Source organism: Lutra lutra, chromosome 4 (genome assembly GCF_902655055.1).
Source record: "Lutra lutra chromosome 4, mLutLut1.2, whole genome shotgun sequence".
Lineage (NCBI taxonomy): Eukaryota > Metazoa > Chordata > Mammalia > Carnivora > Mustelidae > Lutra > Lutra lutra.
Window position 1 is genome coordinate 135205061 of NC_062281.1, and position 15415 is coordinate 135220475.

Sequence of the window (15415 nt, forward strand, 5' to 3'; positions counted from 1 at the left end):
GAATAAATATTTCTAAGAAAATTTCAGATAAAATAAACTAGGTCTTGACTTGCCTGATGCCAAGCAAAGAGGTTATGACTAGTTCCTCTTTCTTAATGGAGTTTTCTGTTAGATGGATCAGGGTGAGAGGGATGGAACCAAAGTTAATGCTTGAGAAGAAGGTCATGTAGGTGACAATGCTGCATTCAATCAGAAGGCATGGTAAAGAGTGAAATGTGTATTATTTTATTTAGATCTCTGATTAGAACCTTAGGTCAAAATGGGGGCTGAGATAATGTATAGAAAATTCTCTCTCATATTTGTTTGGTGTTGAATTATGAACTGTGATTATGTTAGGAACAGGTCTGTGGGATACAAAATTACAATCAGTTAATGATGTTTTATAGTGTCCCAACGAATACAACTTTATCTGAATTGTTTTCACTTAAGATCATAGCCGTGGATAAAGTAGTTAAGTTCTATATTCAGTACCTTTGTACCTTTCAGATTGATAACATAAGGTGATATTTTTCTTTCTATTTTATATGTCTCACTTAATTGGGCTTTGTCCAGTCCACCAACAAATCAGGTGAATTGATATAAAAGATGTGTGGCATCTAGTGAAGTGGGTAAAGTAAAAGATTGTAATTGCTAGCTACAATGGGACAATGTCCTTGGGAGGCAATTCAGGATGATAGGGCATAGTGTTATTTTAATGTGTTTATTTTTCTCTGTTGTCTTCAGTTTAAGCTGTCTTAATGCACTGTGACAGGATCTTTGCTTTGTGTTCTACTAGTGGAATAATTTAGGTAGATTAATTTGGGAAGTAATATAATTTATACATTGCAAATATAAATAAAATGTTAAGAGTAGAATATTATAAAGTATACTGTAAAATGTATATGGCAGCAGGCATTTTATGCTTTTATATGTGAACGAGAGGACATCAGCATGCTTGGCCAGCTTTCTAAACCTAAGTAATGTAAAGCCATATGTGGTCTGATCGTCATGCAAGCAAGTTAGATGGTCCTGAGGAGAGAATAAGGCCATCACGTGTTGTGAGTTGAGGTCTAACGTACTGGGGTATTCTGGACTAAGTGTGGAAGAAAAACCAATCAGGGTAAGAGGACAGAGTAATGGTTTGAGGAAGGGGTGGATTTTAGGGACGGCCTTTCTGATGAGGGGACATTTGAGCAGAGACCAGCAGGAAGTGCAGGGCAGAGGCACCCTGCCAGCTGGAGAAAGCCCACAGGAAGCAGAGGGAAGAGCAAACTCGAGGACGCTGAACCTTAAACAGGGAGCATCCTTGCTGAGTGAACCTTCCGGAAGGGCGGCTGGTGTGACAGGTGCAAACAAACAGATGAACCAGAAAGTGGCGGAAGATGAGGCAGAGAGAGAAACTTGTATGCCATCGGGAGGATTGCATTCTAAGATAGAACGGTTTGAACATGCAAATGACGTGATCTGAAAGTTGCAGAAAGAGGATTCTCTACTATTCTGTACTGCATGGAGGATAGAGGTTAGCTCTCTGCAGCTGTTATCTCTGAACAGCTGTGGGCTTGAGTTTGTGATTAGTCCTAGGTTTGTGTGGGCCGTGTTGCCATGCTGGAGTTAAGAGCAGGCGCATCTTCACTGCGTAGGTAGAGGGTGTTAGTCACGAAGTCTGTCATGGTGACTTGCAGGGAAGGTAATTGATTGGCTACACAAAGAATGATCGAATCACACTCAGGGTATTCAAGGTCACTGGGGAACTTGGGATAAACTTGGATAGATCTTACTCTTCCTTTATAGCTTCTTACATTCTTAAAATTCGGATGAAAAGTTTCCTCTTTAAAACTTTCTTCTGTTAGTGAGTTGCTCGGCGTTATTAGTATGTTTTCAGATGGGATCCAGTTTGTTTTGTTTCAAAACAAGCGGAGAAGCGGGAATGATTATAGAAAGCTTGCCTACTAATATTGAAAATGATATCCTTGCCACCAGTTTTCAATTACAAAATTATAGAAATAATTGGTGGAAATTGTGACATTGTTGGCAATGTGCAGGGTCATACAGCCTTTTCCATCATTACAGGTGAAATCGTTTGTTGATACCTCCTTTTTTTGAAGAACATATAAAAACATATATCAAAAGCTTCTAAAAATAGGCTCTTTGAGCCAGCAATTCCAATTCCAGGAATTTGCCCTAAGGGAATAGTCAGAAAAAAATACAAAAATGATTGTAAGTGGTATTTAAAATAGCTTTATAATCACACATACACCTACACACAAATGGAAATAACTCAATATTCAACATCAGGCAACTGGTTAACCACATTTTAGTAAAAACCTATTAGAACTTTTATGTAGTTACTGAGGAATCTTTTTTTATTTAATGATATGTGGAAATAGTCACAATATATTGCTAAATTAAAAGAATGCTATCTATACTAAGAGGAAAGTAAAAAAGATAATAGAGATCCACTCAAATGTTAACTAGTAGTTCTGAGTGGTGAAACTAGGATAATTTTGTTTCTTTTTTATATCTTGTAATCTTATGAAGCTTTAAATAAGGATATGTACTATTTCCCTATTTTGGGAAAGTACTGTATATATTATTTTAAAATATGTTTATTTTCATAATAAAAAGCTAATATCAGATAATAATATTTTGGTATTTAAAAAACATCTTAAAATATTCTATACTATTTGAGTGGAAAAGCGCTTTTCTAAGAATTCTTGGAGCATGCCTCTTCCACTTTGCTTTGAAGGCTGTGAGAACAGACAGTTTCCTTTGCTTTTAATGGTCATCTTTACAGAGAGGGAAGGCGAGGAGCCTCAGGGGGTCAAGGGCTAAGTAGTTAAGAACACAAAGTGATGTATTACAGTGCTGGCGCCAGGCTCAGCGGGCACAGTCCTCATTTCCTCGAGGTGGAAACCCTCAAGGTTAGACCCTGGCCAAGTTCTTGCTTTTAAGTTTCAGTTTCAGAACATCTGAGGAAAAAAAAAAATGACCAAGGGAGGACTTTTCTAGTCTCACACCTCATAAGTCCTTGATGCTCAGGCCAGGGTCCCATTCTTGCTGAATCTGAAGCAGGCAACACCTAACTGTATATCTACTTCCAAAAGCCTTCTCATCTACTTCCAAAGCCTAACCCTCCAGGGGCAAGCCAGGAGACGTGGCCAGGTGGTGAGGACAGTCCTGAGACAGAGGGACTACATGCTTCACTGTCCATTCTGAGTGAGTTGTAATTTCCAAATTATGCTAGTATCGTTTGGCTTTTTAGAATAGTCTTTGGTTCAATAGCTGCTAATTGTTTATTTTAATTATTATTATTATTATTATGATAAGCCATTTTTCATTATAAATTTATTAAGGTATAATTGATGTATATTATTTTAGGTGTATAACATAAGGATTTGATATTCATATGATCAACCATACTTATTTATAGTCTATGGCTACCAGGGAAAAAAATCCAGGTACCTCGTAGGCTCTGATGAAACAAAACTTCAAATCATTGTTGTGAAATCAATCTTGCTCCCATCCCCCTGTCTTACCGTCTTTGGGATTACTATTGCTCAATTAGCCAAGCAGATTTATACACAAGGACCTAAAACATTGCATGTTTAAACTCATTGGTTAATACTGTTAATATTATTACAGTGGGCAAGATGATATTTAATTATATGTACAATGTTCACAAGTTCCTAAAATAAAGGTTTTTTTGATAACAAACCCTACTATAATCAAATTGTCATGAGTTGATGTCATCTCTAAACTTTATTATTATAAAAATCTTTTTTATTTGGTTATCAGAGGAATGAGGAAAGTTGTTGTTAAACAATTATTTAAAATAGAATTTGAACTATTTGATATACCTCTTTTCATTTCCATGTTTATTCTCTTAATATTAATAAAGTTAAGTCATTCCATTTTTGTCCCCAAAAGCCACATGAGGCAGACATTTTACTATTTGCTTCTAAACACAGATGAATCAATAAGTAACTAATTACCCTTCAGCAATTCACCTTAAAGTGTGCAAGAGACTGCATTTTAGTTCTGTTTTTCTCAAAGTACAGTTTTTGGATCAATTGAACCAGAATATGTGAGAGGAAAGAGAGAAAAAAAGAAAGAAGGGAAGGAAGGAAGGAAGGAGGGTAGGCAGGCAGGCAGGCAGGCAGCCAGGAAAGCAGGGAGGGAGGGAGGAAGGGAAGGAGGAAAGAAAGGGTATTTTGGAGACATGTTCTTATCTGGGGGGTGGGGGGCAGGTCTTGGTCTAGTGTTATTCGAGTGAGCTTTAATTCACCAGAAGGTGGCACAATGGTAGGTGTTTGGGATTTAGGCACATGGATCATTGGATGATAGGTAAGGGATGTAGACAGGGACATGTCAGAAATGAAAGACAAATTTAATTGATATTACAGTGTTGCCTAGAATCATACCAGATTGGTTGGTAATACTTATAATCAACATGCTCATCATCATCATAGCTATTATTTATTAAGTGCTTAGGCACCTCCTTATAAGTAAAGATAAGCATTTACTACATATATTTCTTTATTTAATCCTTCCAATAACCACTGCGTAGGTATCTTTTTTTGACAGATGGGTAAACTGAGGCTTAGGCTTAGGTCAAAGAACTTCCTGAAGATGACATGGTTGGTATGGAGTATGGGACTTGAACTTAGGTCATTGTGTTTCTGAAGTTCCATGGCTGGTTATCAGCTGCAGAGAACAGGAATTTCTATAACAGCTTTTACTGTCGAATATATAGGAACCATACACTAGCTTTTCTTGCTGTGTCCACCTGGAGTGAGTATGGGGGTCAAATCACTAAAATCTACTAATGTATGAAATGCTCATAGTATAGTCAGCTCTGATAGTCTTAGCAATTTCTAAAAGCCATGATGACTGGTGTTATAAAAGCCATGACATATGTTTCTAGAAAGGAAAATGCAACTAAACCTTGTTTTCCATCATTTCATTGCATGTGCATTTGGCTGATCTGTCACTGCTTCTGGCTGTTGTCTCTTTTCAGTATTTCTTTGCATGGATTTCTTTACTTCATGATCTGCCATTGTGTTTTCCTTTTTGAAATCATGGCTTGGAAGCGATTTAATCTTCATAGATTTAAAAAAAGAAAAGGTCACATTTTAATGTGAATACTTTAAAATTAACCCCGCTTGCTGAAAGGATGTGAAAGAGTTCAGCAATGTTCCCATGACCTGTTTTTGTGCCTTTTGATATTTCCTATGATCTCCAATCAGTTGGACAGACGGTCGCTGAGGCTGTGGAAACTGGCAGCCACTGGCACTATGACACCGAGTCTGGTGTTAGCAGCACAGACGAGGAGAAGCACTCGAGGAAGCTGGAGAATGACACAGGTGCAGGTGAGGGCACATCATTACCTAGGAAAGACCTTTAGAAAGCCTCTGTGAACGACAGCCCCATTTTCATCTTTTACCACCCCCCACCCTTGTTTCCTCCTTCTTCCACCTTTATTTTCTTTCCACTAATGAATTTGATAGCAGGAGGTGGCTGAGAGGCCTTAAGGGGAGCTTTAAAGCTGACATCAGATATGAACGTTCTTGTTCTTTTTTGAATACATTAGTGCCTAGATTGGAGGGAAAAAAGGACTTTAAAGTATAGAAGAAATATTGGTAGGGATTTTCAGATCAGTCTTATTTTCGTAGTCAGCCTCCCTGTTAGGTGACTAGGTAGGAGGATTTGCCCAACTGGCGCACTGGAGACAGAGAGGGCCAAGGTATATTTCACAGTGGTTTATTTGAACTCCTTATTTTTTTAAATTAGGGGAAATCAGCATATGACCTGGCTCTGGGTGATGAGTATTCCAGCTGCAAGATTGCCAATTAGAGTGATTCAACAGACCATGACTCATAGCCATCGGGTCAAACACCCTGTGTCCTTGAAATCAGGTTTCCCCGTATTTAGTAGAGGACTTTTAAAAACTGCACTGATTTGAATATATGTATGTGTATATGGGTGGGGGGTAGCGTTATTCATTTTATTTATCATATGGTCACAGTACCTCTAATTTTTAAAGACAGTCATTAAGCACTATGAGGTGTTTGAGATTTTTCTCTATTTTCAAGCAAACAAGTTTGCCAGCCACAGTTTCCTGGTGTGAACAGAAGAAGACGCAAGACTCTTGGGTCAGAGAAAAAGGACTTTATTACTCACAACAAATAGTAGCCAGAATATTTGCACTCGCATTGGTTCCCTAAGCTCCAGTTACCCGTGGGGAATGTGGAGAGGGCCAGGTGGCACTTGAACATGAAGTAGATGAGTTACAGGAGGAGGACCCTAACTGCTTAGGGAATCCAACTCTTGTATAATGAGCATTCCACTAGAGGAGTTCTGGTATACCTCCCAAACATTCTGCAATGCAGGCACAGTAGTTGTTGTTGATCAAATCTGATTCAAACAAGAAAATATAATTTATCATAAGCAGGAAAGGAAGTATGGAAGGAAGACTTGATAGGGCTTTCTGTGCGCCAGAAACCCTGCAAAGCATTTTATGGTTAACTATTACAAGGATTCTGTGAGTCAAGCATTTCTGCTCCCATTTTTTGGATAGAAGAATGAAGGCTTAGAGAAGTGTTTGTTGAACTTGTTTCCCAAGTGGATATGGATATTAAGTGGCAGAGCTGGCATTCTTATCCAGTTCTGTCTGACCCCTAAGTACACATTCATTTCACAAAATCAAATTATCTCCATTTGTGAATATCGCTTGCTGTCTTATATTCTTTTTTTTTTTTCCAAAAGCCCATGAGGTTACTGTCAAAAACCATGTCATGTTTCATACTCATACTTCTTAGAAGGATTTCAGTTATTCTTTCTCCCTTACTTCAGGAATGTCATGTCTGACTTCCCTATTGTGTGCGTGTTCATATTATAGCTCAGCTGGATGCCATTAGTCCTTTCTCTCCTAGAATTTAGGCATAGTATATTATTATATGGTGGCTAGGCAGTTTTATTCCCATTTTCCTTAATGTTCTTTAATCCATAAATTTAAAGACCAGCTTACAAAACAGAGGACTTTATTTAAATGTTTTTCATAACTGACTTTTTAATATACTTTCATGTGAGAATTTGAATAGCAACAGATATACTATTAAAGAGACTTGACACACATTGTTTTAATTTAATTTTGTTTTAAATCCAATAATCGTAATGAGATACAATGGATGGCTGAAGTGAAATATGAAAAATGAAATAAAATTCTTTCAAGTGAGTTAGCTACATGTTCTCTGAAGGAACATCTGGCTCCATATTTCCCTTTAGCAACTCGTAGCTACAATTTAGTAAGTAACTGCTGTGATGTGCTGAGGACCACCTCTTAAAGTCAACACTATCCTATTGGTAGACCTGAAATTTCTGTTACTTCTTTGAAAGAAGTCTCCAAAAGTTACCTTCCAAATGTACTTTTTGAGGGAAATGTAGTATCAGCTATTACCACCTTACCTCAAAATGGTTTATTGTTGCTAGCTGGCAAAAGGCCGAGAGAATGCAACAAAGAGCAGTCGTGTTTTGTGTTAGGAGGGGAAATGGAATGCTCAGATAGTCCTGGATGGAGTATCAGAACAGGGACGAAGAGATAATAAGATCAGGGCTTTAGGTTTCTGGTAGATCCTTGGTAATCAGGTGGGGTGTGGGGGTTAGATGGTTGGCCAAAAAGACAAGCAATAAAAAATACAAGGAAGACGCATTTGCTTACTTTATAATTTAGAGTTTGGCACACGGGTATGATAACTTCTAGCAGCTGGTCTAGTGTCTTCTACAAGTGAGAAAGATTAGAGTGATAGCAAAATTATTAAGATGACCATTTTAGAATTTCCTATCTCCCTAAGTATTATTCTGCAGTCAGAAAATGTAAATGCTTTGGGTATTTGGCATGACATCCTTTTATTAATTTTGCATGGGTCATTTCAATAGAAACGCATGTATTTTTTAAATAACAAGAAACGCATTTGCAGCCTTTAAGAAACATATTGAACTTAGATTTATTGAAGTATGATGGCTAGTACAGCCAGATTTGCCAGGGAATTATAGATGAGAACTTATGAAATACTTCAAGAAGGTTATTTATGTTGAAATTTGTCCCAGACTACAAAGTCCTGTCTTGTTCTGTGATCCTGTTTTACCAAAGGCAAAGCAGTTTCTGAACGTAGGCAGGGAGGTATCCTGACCTATAATACAAATTGGTGTCTTTAGTAAAAAGCCTTACCTTGAGCTAGAAAGTTATTTGATGACTAAATCTAGATATAGTAGCTTTAAAACGTGAGAGTAATATAGGGGATAATAATCAGCTCACACTGTATTGTGATTGTGTTGCCGAATACCCAAATGAATACAAGAAACACAAGCCAAGGAGACACATATTATGATGCTCTAGGGCAAAGTGATTTCTAAGAAGATGAAATACTGGTTTTTTATTCCATAATTTTTCTGCAAGTCCTAGTATTTCAAATAAAAGTAGGTGGTGTGTGTGTTATATGAGAGATTGAGAGAGAGAGAGAGAAGGGGGGGGAGACCACTCTAAGATATGGAGATCTTATTTGTTTTCAACATTTCTGATGTTCAGTTTTCCTTAAATATCAATGTGTCCAGTAAACCGATAGCACATATTTTCATCATGAAGAGCCATTATTAAATCATGGTGCACATTACAGTCGATGGCATCATAGGATCGAGGAAATGGTTAATATGTAAGATCAATAGCTTCTTGATATTATCTATATCTCATATATGGTTATATAGAATATCTCCTTCCTGGGCATTCTGGTTAAAGTAACCATGTTTTCTAACCTTATTTCATAGCACCACACAGGAATTTCATGTTGGAGGAAATGGCAACACTCAGCTCAGACACAGAATCCAACCAAGGTGTATCAGACGTGTATACACTGGAGAAGAAAGAGGCAGTGAAGGAAGGTGAACTTCCCCAGCACGGGGATGCTGACACAATGGAAGAGAAAGGGGAGGCAGCAATGTGGGGAAAAGCAAGGGTTGACCAGGTTCCCTTGGGGGAGGGAAAGCCAACAGCAGAGCAGCCGGCATTAATAGAACAATTTACAGAAGAAAGAGAGCTCCCTCAGGGCAGACCGAGTGGGGCTGAGGCAGAAGCTGAAGGGGAAGAGAAGTTAAGCCCCAGAGGGATAGAAGCCACCAGAGACTCTGGAGGTGTGAATGAAGATGAGGCTCTTGAAGAGGCAGCCTTGTTGCCAACAGTGCTGGAGACCGAGAAGGCAGCTGCTGAGGGGGAGTGGGGCTCCCAGAAAACAGTGCTTGCAAGTGAAGCAGCTCTGGACTCAGAGTGTATGCAGGAGGCCACAGCCCTCAGGGAGGCAGAGGAGAGAGAGGCTGAGAGAGCGGAGGCTGTGAATGCAGCAGGGTCTGGAAAGCCTGAGGTGGTGACTAGGGAAGAGCAAGCATCTGCAGACCTAGAGGACCTGGGAGCCGCGGGAGATGCTGCTTCTGAGAGAGAAGGTGGTTCAGCAGAGGCAATGCTTGGGGGAGAAGAACAGGCCGAAGAGAGGAAGGCAGCCATGGGACCAGGGACACCCTTGAGCTCCTCAGCTTCAGAGAAGGCTGAGGCAGCCTGGATGGGGCTTTCGGAGAACAGCCTGGAAGATGTGGAAAGACAGGAGGTTGGGATGGAGGTAGAATCTAATAAAGAAGATGACAGGAAAGAAATGCTACCCAGGGAATTAGGTGTAGCAGAAGAAAGGAAGAAAGCTGAGAGGCCAGAATCCCCTCTGGAGGAAACTGAATCTGAGAGGGAAGAGGTGACAGGGGCAAATGCAGGGCAGGGTGAGCAAAAGTTTAAAGGGGAACGGCAGGAAACCTCGAAGGAAGTGAGACCCGAGGAAGAGACACAAGTCTCCCAGAATGAAATGGAGTGTGATGCAGAGGGTGAAGCCCCCATCGTGGGGTTGGAGTTGACTGAAGACGTAGGGCTGCAAGGAGGAGATTCACTAAGAGAGATGAGGGGGACCATGTTTGAGGGGGCACCTGGATATGAGGGGTCACTGGAAAACACAAGTGCTCTGAGCAAAGAGGAAGGAGGGGAAAGCCTGAGAGAACCCCAGGACCCAGAGCACAAAGGCAGAGCAGAGCTGCTCCCCAGGGAGAACGGGGCTCCCTGGGCACAGGACCAAGGGCCGGGCCCTGAGGGGAAGGGTGTGTTAGAAGCTCCTGAAACTGAACAAGCAGGAAAGGGGCAAGCGCCAGAGGCAGAGATCACAGCCACGGGTGAGGCTCAGGAGCACGCAGCCGAAGATCAAGATAGCCTCTTGCGACTGGGAGCGGGGGATGAAGAAGGATCTTTGCAAAGGCAGCAAGGAGCAGGGGTCACAGCGATGACCCAAGAAGATGTTTCTGAGGAAGATTCCATGATGGCACAAAAGCTGAGTGAAGAAGCTATGGATGAGGAGGCAGATAAAGAGTGCGTTCCGGTGACAGGAGTGAGGAGGCACGGGGACACAGAGGGGGATGGGAGCTGGCAAGTTGGAGCTGTGGTGGCTGAGGAAGTTCTCCACCAAGAAGACGACGGGGCAGGAACGGCTGCAGAGCAGAGGGAGGTGTTGGCAGATTTGAAGACAGCTGAGGGGAAAACAGAGGCAAATAAAGCCTCCTCCCTGTCAGATGTTGCTGGCAAGGAAACTTGGCACGAAGTGGAGGGGTTACTAGGGAAACCGACAGCTGCTGAGAAGGTGGTGGCAGAGGAAAGAGCTCCGAGCAGGGAGGAGGTGCCGGGGACTTGGGTACCAGAGGCTGAGGTGGGGGCTCCACAAGAACCTTCAGACCGGGGAGGGAAGACCCCACAGCTAGGGCAGGATCCAGAGGGCCTGGGAGTCGAAACCATGCAGCGGGCAGAGTCCATGGGAGAGGAGGCTGGCCAGGGGAGCTGTGAAGACGGGCAAGAGTTGGGTGCAGCTCAAGAATTCAGCCCAGGAGTGTCCCGAGGGAGAGAGTCAGAGCCTAGGAGAGAGAGTCTACAGGGCCTGCAAACGCTCCCTGTAAAACCTGATTACACGGAAAGCCAAGAGAGCCAAGAGCTTACAGTGCAGAGAGAAAAGGAGAACGTGCAAATGCAGATGCCTCCTTGAACAACATGAAGGCCTAAGAGACTTTGGGGCAGAAGGTGAGTTTAAGCCCGCTCTGTTTGCAGAATTTAACAGATTCCCCACCTGAGATTCCCTCCCCTTTGGTCAGGCTCAAACCTTCATCTGTCCCTGCATACACCTGCACCCAGCAGTGTCAATTTTCAAGGCTCTGCTGCTTAGCCCCCAGCCCCTGAGGACAGGAGCTGGAGAAGACCGATGTGACGGGGTCAACACGCACACAGGCACCCACTTTACCCCTTTTGTACCCCCGAGTCATGTTCTCTGCTCTGCAAGCACAGTTCTCTGAGGAGGTGAAACCCATGTCTCCTTTCCAGGGTCCTGGAGATGAATTAAAGAGAATGGGCCACAGGGACACACCACAGACAAGAAGAATCAAACTCTATTCCCAAATTGATTTCCCTTTGAGTGTTTAAAAGGATGGCTGTGATTACTTGCCTTTAAATGGGCTGTATGCCTTCATTTCTGCAGTTTTTGTCAAGTTTAATATACATATAGCATAAATTATAAAATATGAAAAATATATACACATTATAAAAATATATGTAAAATATTGCAGATTGTAACTAAAGGCTAAAATTATTTTTAGCATTTCCTGTATTCCTGCTATTTCCCTGATGCCGTCTTATTCTCAGTGCCCAGTTTCTACTATCCTGAGTGATTTTACACATCGTTCTGTCCTTTTTATTATTTTTCAGGATGTTTGAAAGATGTATTCTGGAAGACTTAAGACTGGAGAAAGATTCACCCAAGCATCTCACTTCGACTTTAGATTTTTACCTCTTTTTTTTTTTTTTTTTTTTAAATCATTTTGCTTGTCGAAGCCGGTTCGCAGTCCAGCAGTGTTGGTCAGTAGCACAGAAAACACCTTAAAATTAACTGGATCCTTCTGTAGGACCCTCCTTAGGGGCCGCAGTTTCTAATGGAAGACTGTGAGGCTGTTATGTATTCAACATAACTAACGTGTCTCTATTCAAATCCAATTGATAGCTTTTAAATGTTTGATTTTTACCAAAGATCACCTGAATGGCTCAGTCCTCACATCTGGGGTTTGTTTAAACTCCTTTTTATTTATAATCAAATATTAGTTCCGGTTTCATACATTAGAGTTTTATTTAAAGTCTGTGGCTTGGGGCTTTAATGACTTGGTTTGTGAAAATGAGCTCTAAAGGTCCTTCGTGTACACTCAGTACTAAAAATTGCTCCAGCCCTGTAAATCCTTCCAGAAAGGGATTCTATGGCATGTTGATTTACTACACTTATTTATTCATCTTATTTATGCTAGAAGAGTAAAGTGGCAATCTTATTTCAAATGCCCTTTTTTGTTTTTTTGTTTGTTTGTTTGTGTTTCTGTGGTTTTGCTTTCTGAGGTAGACTTAACTGCTGGTAGCATTTTGTCCCTGGGGGCCTTATTTATAGGTCCATTCAAATGTAAATTGGAGTAGTAAATAATTAAGCTGACTGAAATGAGTAACAATAATTATAGCAGGTAAACATGGCACATCAGTACACACACCAACATTCTAGACTTTGGATTCTTTGGTTGATGTCATTTGATGGAAAAGAAACTTGGATTAAATTAGTGTGCTGCTCACCTGCCCGAGTTCTGTTATTTCAAACCTGTGAACTAACCTCGCAGGGCATTGTAAATCAACAGTCAGAATCACTTTCTAAATTACCCCTTGATATTACTAGAAATAGTTGTGCATCCGTGTGCCTACTAGGGATTATGATTCCTTGAAGATGCCTTTGTTCCTATACCAGTACCCTAAAGTCACATATGTTTGGCCATGTTTTCTCCCATGAGGAGATGAACAAAATCTCCTAAAGCAGAGATTCTCCAGCTGGACTACACATTAGACTTGTGTGGAGCACTTTCATGAATGATTCAACCCCTGGCCCCCTCCCCTAGAGATGTGGGTTTAATTACTTTTAGATGTTATAGGCATCAGGTGTTTTGTTTCTTGGGTTTTGTTTTTTGTTTTTGTTTTTGTTTTTAATTCAGTTGATTCTACTCTACTACTATTCTATTCTACTACTACTATTATGTAGCTAAAATTGAGGACTGGTGCCTTAAATCATACAATCTATGCAGACTGCCCTACACTCTATGTCCCTAGGGAGCAGGCATGTTGTCTTTTTAGGTATGTTTCATTTTAATAAAGGAGCCCTTGATCAAAGATATAACAGACCTGTGGTTCTCAAAAATGTGGTCCCTTGATGAGGATATCAGCATCACCTGGAACTGTTCCAAAAATACTAATTCCCGCCCTCCTCTCACACCTATTAAATTGGAAACGCTGTGGCTGGGGCCTTGAAGTGGGTGTTTAATAAGCTCTCCAGGTAATTCTCATGGACTCTAAAGTCTGGAACTGCTGTTGTGGACTCTGGATTGTACTGAGGATTAATCTCAGGAGGAAAATGGACTGCAAAAGCATTGTGAACTTTCTCTGCCTCTTTCGTTTTCTGTGCCTCTGTTTTTCTCCTTTTCTCTAGGAAAGGGTACTCACTATAAAAGTGATGGATTCAACTTGAAGCTTATTTTTATTATGACCGTAATGATGTGTTTATGACATCTTCCAGCCCCACCCCCCCACCAAGGATGAGTGCCTCTCACAGCGCACCACAGATCGCCATGGTCTGTCTTAGGATTAATGAGTGGGTTTCATCTACAGTATATCCGATTTCATTTATTACTGAGCTGCGTTACTGAGGAACTCTCCAGTGTTTGTTTCCTAATCTCAACCTCAATGCTACAGAGCACTTTGAATACATAGCACCTTATAAGAAAGATTGTAAACTTGTTAATTCTATTGAAGAATGACTTTTGTACAATGTGCTAAATGGAAATTGCATTGAATTATTTTTATATTTAACACATTCGATCAAAACATTCTGTAACATAATCCTACAATCTGCATGTGGGTTTAAGTGTGAAATTCAGTGTTGTGATATTTCGATTAAATGAATTTCTTTCTCTGCAAATACTATGTTGATGAAACTATTTGTATGTTCAGCTGAACTAATTTTCCCCTCTAGTTTCATTATTAAAAGCATAAAAAAACTATACATTTACAAATAAGACATGTGAATGATTCTTTAAAAATAAGACTAGACTTTGAGATATCTTCTTTGTCCTTTCCTTATGAATTTAAACTCTATAAAGCAGAGAAAATTTGTTTCATTGGGTTGTTTATATTGACTGTCTGAAAACATGTCTGCATTCATACATGTCTTTCCCATACGTGGGGTAATGTCAGAGGAAAGTTATTACCATTTCCTAAACAAGTAAATAAAAGCTCAATAAAGTTAAGTGGTTTGTCTAAAATCATGTTCAGTCTCAGGTCTTCAGACCCCAAACTCTGATGTTCTTCATCTCACACATTATCTTCTAGGAAGAGGTATCGTAAATACATAGCAAGATACTATATGTGCACTTCTAAATGTTTTCATTTACTGGTAGGAGGAAGGAAAAGACTTGCAAAGAAAGGAAGGGAGGGTGAGTTTAAGAGTGACTTCAAGAAATTCCAGCTATATATTCCCAGTTCTCTTGTACCTCTTATACCTGGCCACAGGTATAAGGAAGGAAACTTCTTTTAAAAGATGCATTTAGGGGTGTCTGGGTGGCTCAGTTGGTTAAGCGTCTGCCTTCGGCTCAGGTCATGATACTGGGGTACTGGGATCAAGCCCCACATTTGGCTCCCTGCTCAGCGGGGAGCCTACATCTCCCTTTCCCTCTGCTGCTCCCCCTGCTTATGCTCTTGCTTTCTCTCTCTGTTAAATAAATAAATAAAATCTTTAAAAAAAAAAAAGGTGCATTGGGGTGGTTTAGAAAGGGAAATAACAAATCTCATTAATAGATACTGTATCAGAAAGAAGGGAGTTATATTTACAGCCAATCAAAGAATAAGGTAAATTATTTAAATAATTCAAGGGAAAACTAGACAACTAAAGTAAAGGTAGGCAGAATTAGGCTATTTGAAATTTGTTTATTTATTTATTTATTTTAAAGATGTTATTTAGTTGAGAGAGAGAGAGAAAGAAAATAAGGAGGGAGAGGGAGAGAAGTACTCTCCACCGAGCAAGGAGACTCATGAGGGGCTTGATCCCAGGACCCTGGGATCATGACCTGAGCCAAAGGTAGATATTTTACCAACTGAGCTGCCCAGGTGCCCCTGTAAAAATCTTTTTAAGTTGAGCCTTTTCTGTGGTTTTATAAATTCTTGTGTTATAAATTTAAAGTTGAGTTCCATCATACTTCTAAATCAGTAATTTTGCCATAATTATTGCCCTTGGAAAATGATTGCTTG

General features: G+C 40.4%; 1 protein-coding gene across 1 annotated transcript in view; it reads left to right on the forward strand.

Moving 5' to 3' along the window:
- The window catches only part of ERICH3 (glutamate rich 3), a 94923-nt gene extending 80543 nt beyond the window's left edge, over positions 1-14380 (forward strand). The window contains exons 14-16 of the mRNA XM_047724928.1: positions 5226-5348; positions 8800-11125; positions 11804-14380. Coding sequence (XP_047580884.1) covers positions 5226-5348; positions 8800-11090 — 2414 coding nt within the window. The 3' untranslated portion in view covers positions 11091-11125; positions 11804-14380. The remainder of the gene's footprint in view (positions 1-5225; positions 5349-8799; positions 11126-11803) is intronic.
- The last annotated feature ends 1035 nt before the right edge of the window (positions 14381-15415 follow it).